This window comes from Lampetra planeri, chromosome 18 (genome assembly GCF_965212315.1).
Source record: "Lampetra planeri chromosome 18, kcLamPlan1.2.h2, whole genome shotgun sequence".
Classification (NCBI taxonomy): domain Eukaryota; kingdom Metazoa; phylum Chordata; class Hyperoartia; order Petromyzontiformes; family Petromyzontidae; genus Lampetra; species Lampetra planeri.
The window spans coordinates 630,229-638,385 of NC_136124.1; the positions used below are offsets into that span (position 1 = coordinate 630,229).

General features: G+C 52.5%; 1 protein-coding gene across 1 annotated transcript in view; it reads right to left on the minus strand.

Annotated features, from left to right (window-relative positions):
• Positions 1-2,559, minus strand: part of LOC144723440 (latent-transforming growth factor beta-binding protein 2-like) — a 135,100-nt gene extending 132,541 nt beyond the window's left edge. Inside the window, exon 1 of the mRNA XM_078602201.1 lies at positions 1,700-2,559. Within this exon, the coding sequence (XP_078458327.1) occupies positions 1,700-2,049 (350 nt within the window). The 5' untranslated portion in view covers positions 2,050-2,559. The remainder of the gene's footprint in view (positions 1-1,699) is intronic.
• Between the last annotated feature and the right edge of the window lie 5,598 nt (positions 2,560-8,157).

Here is an 8,157-nt window from a genome sequence, read left to right on the forward strand (position 1 = left end):
GTCTCCCCAGTGCTGGTACGCATTTGAGGCTGAGTAAACCTAGGTAAGGCCCAAGACCTGTTCAAATTATCGTCACCAATGATGGTTTGTGAATGGGAATCGGCATCGGGCCGCCGGGTTCGTAGCGCAGTGCACTAACCACTGCACCACCGCTCACCGTCTTTCTCGCAACACACGCGTGTTAGCATATCATCATCGCACACTGCATCCACACCACGCACGGTGTCATCACATCAGCACTCACACACACCACGTTTACAAACGTAATCACGCGCGTCTCATCAAATCAGCACGTACCGTATCCTGAATGCACTTAAATACAGTCCACATCGATACGCTGTACGGACTCGGCAGTTTGAACATTGGGAAACTTCCTTAAATCTCTCCCCGCCTCTCTCGGCCTCGGGGTTGTAAATGGGCGACTTCCTCCGTTCGCCGATCGGAGAGGTCGCGTGCGTTGGGGTAAAGTGCGGGGTTACCCCCCGTGTCTTCCAACAACGTCTGCACAACGCGGAACAGTGAGTGGGCCATACACACTCGAGTGGAGGCCCTACCGCCAGCAGTGACGCGAGAGAGGAAATTGCAGGGGCTGCGCGCGCGTTTATCGCACCCGTGTAGCCATCACGTCGACACGGACCGCAGCTGCTGTGAGCACATGGGCTGTGTCGCACGCGTGGTCGACACCTTCCCCGCCAGCCTCGTGCAACGCGTGCAGGCTCGAGGCTGTTTGTAAACCAAGTTTGAATTGCGCGCACAACGATACTGTGCACTTACGTTGTGTGTAAATTATATACTGTGTGTATATATATGCGTGTGTTTTACATGCATGCACAGAATAAGCGCATGGGGCTAAACGTACGCGAGTACGTCGCATTCAATGCATCGCTGATTGTCTCTGCTGTTTGAGGGTTAAACATCGCGCGCGCAGTTCCGCGAAGCGCGCACGTGCCCGCAGCGGTCTCTCTCGGGCGAAACTTTTCACGCCGCAACTTTCTCTCGCTCTTCTCGAATCATTACCCCACCCCCCACCGAGTCGTCCTATCTGCAGACCACAGCGAGCCCCCCTCGCGAGTTAAAATCCCGTGTACATCACCACCAGTGATTGTAAATTTAAAGAAAGGGGGGGGGGGGGGGGGACGGCTCGGGCGTAATGTGACACAATCAGAAGTGCGCGGCGCGGTCTAAACAAATCGTGCCACCACACACACACGACGACACCGCCAACAACAACATTCCCTTAACGCGCACGTATAGACACCACGCTGCACAAATACAAAGACCCCCCCGCCCCCCCCCCCGCTGCTACCCCTATAGCTTGAGCAGACTGTTGGGGCAAGTGCTGTTAGCGAGCACCCATGAAGGCCGGCACGGCACACGAGGGGGTGGGTGGCCAGCACCACGCCCGGCCGCCTTTGTCTCCCAAGTGGCGATGTTTGCACGCCGCACCAGGTACTCATTTGAGGCTGAGTCAACCTAGGGGAGGAGACCCAGGACCGATTTAGATAATCGTAACCGGTGTTGGCGCACCGTGAGCGGGACACGAACTCGGGTGGCCGCCCGATTCGTAGCGCGGCGCGCTGACCGCTACACCACCGCCCCCCCTTGCTACACACACAGAGACACCGCTCCCCCTTGCTACACACACAGAGACACCGCTCCCCCTTGCTACACACACAGAGGCACCGCTCACGCGCCCTACCCAGTGAGTGGAGAGGCCACGTGCGGCGCGGCAGCGTTCCGCTTTGCGTTCCCGTGCGCTCCCTGCGGCGCCGTCCTGCGCGCCGTCGCCACCCCTCGCCCGGCCGTCCCCGGCGCCCTTCCGCCGCCGGCCGGGTTCGCCTGACTCTGGGGTCCTCCCCTCGAGCCGGTCGCAGTCCCGGCCCCGGTGCCCGCAGCTCTCTGGCTCGCGGCCGCCCGTCCTGCAGATGCGCCTCTGTGCGCCGCCGCCAGCCTCCGGTAGGGTCGGTGAGATGCCGCGGACGGCAACGTGGACAGCACGAGAGCCGCCACCACCACCACGCTGCTCAGCAGCAGCAGCGCGCGGGCCATGTCTGCAAGCCAGCGGCGAGGCCGGCTTAATGCAATGCAGGCGTGGACGTGCTCGCTGCGCGATGAGCGGGGCTATATGCTAGGGACGATTGCCGTGCATGCAATTTGAGAGTTCACAACGCGAATCGCAAATGAGAAAAGCTGCGGTGGTGCGACTTCTTTAGACGAACAAAACAAGTGACCGAAGTTTGGCAAACGCCGGCGGGGAAGATGAACGCGTGATCTCGCGCTACAGTTTACAAGTTGAAATGAACAAATCTGGTTCAAGTCCCTGTCATCGCCTACGCGATTGCAAGTATATCGTCGTTCACTCTGCTAAACGTCAATTACCTCGAGTGTCTCTATAAGTTCGCTGGGGCGTAGTTGGGCGAGCTCGAGGATTTTTTTGGTGTAAATTCTCAGGCGGAGCGGTTCGCCCGTGGTGCGCAAGGGGTGCGCCAATGAAGTTGCTCTGCGCTCCTCCACTCTTGAACTCCCGTGGACTTGGCTCCCAGCTGAATGAATGATGACGCACAGGCAACTGCTGGCACAAAAGAGAGAGGCAGGCAGAGAGGGGAGAGGCACGGTAGAGGGAAAACGGGGAGAGCGAGTGGCGGGGATGAAGGGTGGGGGTACACGAGGCTTCGGTTTGGAGTTGGCGTGCAGGGGTGGTGAGTTGAACTTGGCGAGTGGTGTTGAACCCGCCCCAGAGTCGTCGCCAAACCGGAGCCCCTTGCGAGACGTGCGGTGAGGACGACATGCTTCGTGAGCATTAAATACTTCCAAACGCATGGCTCGTTGTCTACTGCTTTTTTTGACGCTGAGTTTTATTTGCGTAATAACTCTTCAGAGTATTGTCCGCTGGTGTGCATTGCGGATCGTGATGTGTGCTCGTCAGCGTACTCGGCAAGTCATCAGCGTGTGTACTTGGTCTGACACTACAGTACGATTCGGTAGCGTCGTCCTACAATGCAGCAACTTGTGGAGTGATGGGTCAGACAAATGAATTATCACCGGGAGGTCGCTCCATCTCTGCTGCTGCTGCCACTGAGTCTGGAACTTGCCTCCCAGCAGCCCTCCGTGTTGTCGACTCTCCTGCCTCCCTGCTCAGTCGAGACTCGAGGTCTTCCTCCTGCCAATACCGAACCTTACGAATATAAACATGGATATGTGTGCGCTTGTGTGCGTTCTCCGTGTTTGTAGTGGTTCCCTGTGATGCTCGCCCTACAGTTTGAACGGAATCTTGAAATACAGCTGCATTTAAAGAAAATATATAATACAAAAGGCATTGCATAATACGCGAAAACCCTTACGCTGCTGGGCTGAAAAGTTGCCAGGAAATGGCAGTGCAGCAAATGGTTGTGACCTGTCTGTACAGATGTTCAGTGTTTTCACCTCATATGCTTGAGGTCTTTCTTGAGTACTCTAGTTTCCTCCCACATGTAAGATACTCATCAATATCGGCAGCCATGGTCGATCCACTGCTAGATGATAATTGCACTGCCATCACCATCTCTCACGATCATGCAATGTTATTGTGTAGCGAGCATCTTCTAACAATCCATAGAGGTTTGTGGGTTAGATCGCGTAAATATAAACGTGTCGTTACATCCGCCACCACACGACACAGCCAATTAGTAAGGTTTGTCACGTAAACAAAACACGCCAATGTGTTACTAGCTCAGCACACCCAAGTGTTGCAGAGTAAACCCACAACATTCACAATTACACACAAGCGGTGCGCTGAACTAGTAACGAATTGGCATGTTTTGTTACGTGACAAACCTTACTAGTTTGCTGTGTCGGGTAGTAGCCGGTTTACGACGCATTTATATATTTATATGTTCTAACCCAAAAACCTCTATTATGGATAATATTGGTCGCGAAAGCCTACGTGTTAAACTGACCTTCTAACACGATGATTTTAATCACTCTCTCCTTGGTGAACTTTCATGCGTTTCGTTAGCTTTTCTTAACACATTGAATTATGTCATTAACCTGCCAGTGTTCTCAAATCCATGCCCCTCTTTCTATCAGGGTAATGTCAAGTTTGCATTAATGAGATGGAAACGGTGAAACGTCTCATTGTAGGATCCTCACGGGAAAGTGTCTTGGAACTCGGTGTGGGATTTCCTAAACAGAGCGCGTATCCACTATGATGTTTATCCTTGCAGGTGTGGGCCATGTAGGCATACATTCACAAGCTGTAGCAGCAGATTCAACAGAGCAGGCTTGACCATGACCCAGGCACGTTATGCAGGGGTTCTCATGGCCGTTTTGGGGTTTCAGGGGATTTAAGTTATCGTGTGAAATTTTATCCTAGCCTGGGACAGCTGATTTTGAATCCAATCCTTTGTGAAGGTCAACGATGATTATTTTCCGATTGCTTGAATTTTCATTGCACGCACCGGGCTGAGATTGGGGTATGAACCATACATTTGTCAGCTTTGTGAGGCCTGGATGGAGCTGAAGATAAACACGACTTCACCGTGGAATTCCTCTACTCTCACTTCAAAGGCAACATTTCATTTCGTACAATTAGGTAACCCTAACGAGCGTGTTTTCAGACAAAGAATTAGCTTGACAACAGCCAAAAACACAGCCTTTTGTCATCATCTTGAATAGCCTTGTTAGCACAGGATGTATATAAAACTGCAGCTGTGCATTTCAAATATTATTTACATTAAATGATTTATACACATACACTACGTGTATGAGTCCACGTATGACCAAATCAGCCGGAATGCGTCTGATCCCGCCATATCTCAGACGCTAATCAGGAATTGAGCATGAATAGTGCTTCGAGGGGTGACCACCATGTGTAGAATAAGTTGCCTTAGGTGGCTGAAGACGCGGTCAGTCTTTGAACCGCAGGTGCTGCCAACTATTACACCGGTGGAAGATGAAAAGCAGCCCTATGCATTGGGACTGTGGCTGTAAAAGCCAAACTGTGGATCGCATCGTCCATAAATGCCCACTTCACTCAATCCTGGGCAAGGCCTCAAACATTCCCACCATCATTCCCGCAGCCCTCAACTGACTCACCAACCTCAGTATCAACATACACAGTTGCTCATTACTGTCCCGTATGAAAGAAGATAGGTGGCTGTTGGGACATGGTAACATCTCTGCTACCCAACTTTACAGACCCGCACTGAGCAGCTTGGCAAAGCATAAGCCCAGGAATCTCGCCGACGTGCACGGAGTGGGGAGGCCCTCGTCCTGCAGTCGATTGACTCAAGACCTGTACGTATTTGTGTCCACATCAATATATGCCCATGTGCCAAAGGTTGTGTTCTTTTGCGCAGCAATGTTTTCAAAGCACATTCATATCGCCCGCACACAAATTAGAAAAGGCAATATTCAAGCGATGGGGGGTAGTAGTGGCACGATGGTTCACACACTTCGCATCGAAACCCGGGTGGCTTGAATTATAATTCCCAGCCTTGGCTAACATCCGTCGGTTGAGTGATATCAGAACTGGTCCTGGACAACCTCCTCCACCAATCTTGCACTGGCCGCAGAATGTTCAAACACCCCCAACCCAACCCACCCCATGGGCCGACAACGACGTGAGGAGCCCTCCACCCGCAGCAAGGGCAACTGACAGACGGCTGCAAGTTATTATTTGCGCCGCGTTCACGCAACGCAAACGACTTCAATATAAATGTGAACACGTCACGTGCTGTCCTTGACTTTCGCGAGCGACCCAATATCGCATCGGACGTCCTTGTCCGAGCAGCCTGATGGATACAATAAGTGATTTGCTAAAGCGCCTCTGACGCAGATCAGGAGCGTTACCCGGTCTTGGGTTTCATTGCTCACGCGGCACATGACGAGGCCACGAGCTTACAGGTTCACGCGAACGAGCAGAGACAGTTGCAGACCACATGGCGACGGGGTGGCCGGGTGAGCTCGGGAAGAGCATTCCACTGCAACCTCATCGCCCCCCCCCCTCAACTCCGCGGTGGTCCGGGAGATTTCAGTGCAGCAATGGACTCAAGGCATCAGTGTGGGGCTTGTGAGTGTTACGGGTTTCAAGGTACGTAATCCAAACTCTTTGGTTCTTTCGGTAAAGTCACGTAGGTATAAAATAAATCACGACGTTTCGATCGCAACACAAGCGGTCGTCCTCAGGCGGAAACAATCTAATCCAGCAGTGGAGCTGCTGAACTACCGAGAGAGCAGCTACAACAAGAGGCGATAGATGTGGCGATGGGCAAAGCACTCGTGATTGGCCACACCGGGGGCTGTAAGGTAGCCAGGAGGTGGCAGGACAGCAAGTGGGCTCATGAAGCCTGCTGCGTATTGATGCCCCTTGTGTGATGCGCTGCTTTTCTCTGGGTGTTCGGCTTGCCTCCAACTTGCCACACACCCGATGGCTGCGGTTGACCCAGACATCGCACAAAAAGCAGCACCCCTCCTGAAAACAAGAGTCTGGACACGTGCACATTTATTATTATATTTATTACCGCACTATAATTGTACTTCGACTGCAAAGGCGGGGTTTGACTTCGATATTTTGGTGGGGGGGGGGGGGACAGGGATTCGCATTGTCGTTCGCATAAGGAATCACGGTTGTATTTATATATAATGTCATTGTAAAGTGCTGAAAATAAATGGTGTCCAGTATTGGGGGGGGGGGGGGGTTGCCCATCCGTGCCCCCCCCTCGCAAACTCCGCCCGTGAGATTTACAAACCATCAAACTGATCCCAATACGACGGCGTTAAGGTTCTGTGTGTGTACAGGAATTTAGGGAGCGGTAGTGCAGCGGTCAGCGCGTTGCGTTACTCGAGTTCAATTCCCGCTCACGGCCACCAACACCAGTGACGATTTAACCGAATGGGCCCTGGTCTTTCTCTAAGTCGACTCAGCCTCAAATAAGTATCCGGTGTGGTGCGTACACGTCGCTACCAGGGAGACAAAGGCCGCTGGGGACGGTGCTGGTCCCTCATCCCCCTCGTGTGATGCTCGTGAACAGCACTTGCCCCATAGTATGTTCACAGCTATCGGGGGGAGCTTTGTCTGTGTATGTTAATGCGTGCTGGTGAATGTCCTCAATACCCCCCCCACCCCCCCGTTTCTCTCCAACTGGCCTCTCTCTCAAATGAAAATGAGGTCCACTTGTGGGGTGGGATGGGGGTGCGTTCTGCCCCGGGCTGTCTGCCACAGCAGCAGAAAAACAGCAGCCAGCAGACAACACACGCACACAGCCACACACAGCTACACACAGCTACACACAGCTTACACACAGCTACACACAGCTTACACACAGCTACACACAGCTTACACACAGCTACACACAGCTACACACAGCTTACACACAGCTACACACAGCTACACACAGCTCACACACAGCTACACACAGCTACACACAGCTTACACACAGCTACACACAGCTACACACAGCTTACACACAGCTACACACAGCTACACACAGCTTACACACAGCTACACACAGCTTACACACAGCTTACACACAGCTACACACAGCTTACACACAGCTTACACACAGCTACACACAGCTACACACAGCTTACACACAGCTACACACAGCTTACACACAGCTACACACAGCTACACACAGCTTACACACAGCTACACACAGCTACACACAGCTACACACAGCTTACACACAGCTACACACAGCTTACACACAGCTACACACAGCTACACACAGCTTACACACAGCTACACACAGCTACACACAGCTTACACACAGCTTACACACAGCTACACACAGCTACACACAGCTTACACACAGCTACACACAGCTTACACACAGCTACACACAGCTTACACACAGCTACACACAGCTACACACAGCTACACACAGCTACACACAGCTTACACACAGCTACACACAGCTACACACAGCTTACACACAGCTACACACAGCTTACATACAGCTACACACAGCTTACACACAGCTACACACAGCTAACACACAGTTACACACAGCTACACACAGCTTACACACAGCTACACACAGCCTACACACAGTTACACACAGCTACACACAGCTTACACACAGCTACACACAGTTACACACAGCTTACACACAGCTACACACAGCTTACACACAGCTACACACAGCTTACACACAGCTACACACAGCTTACACACAG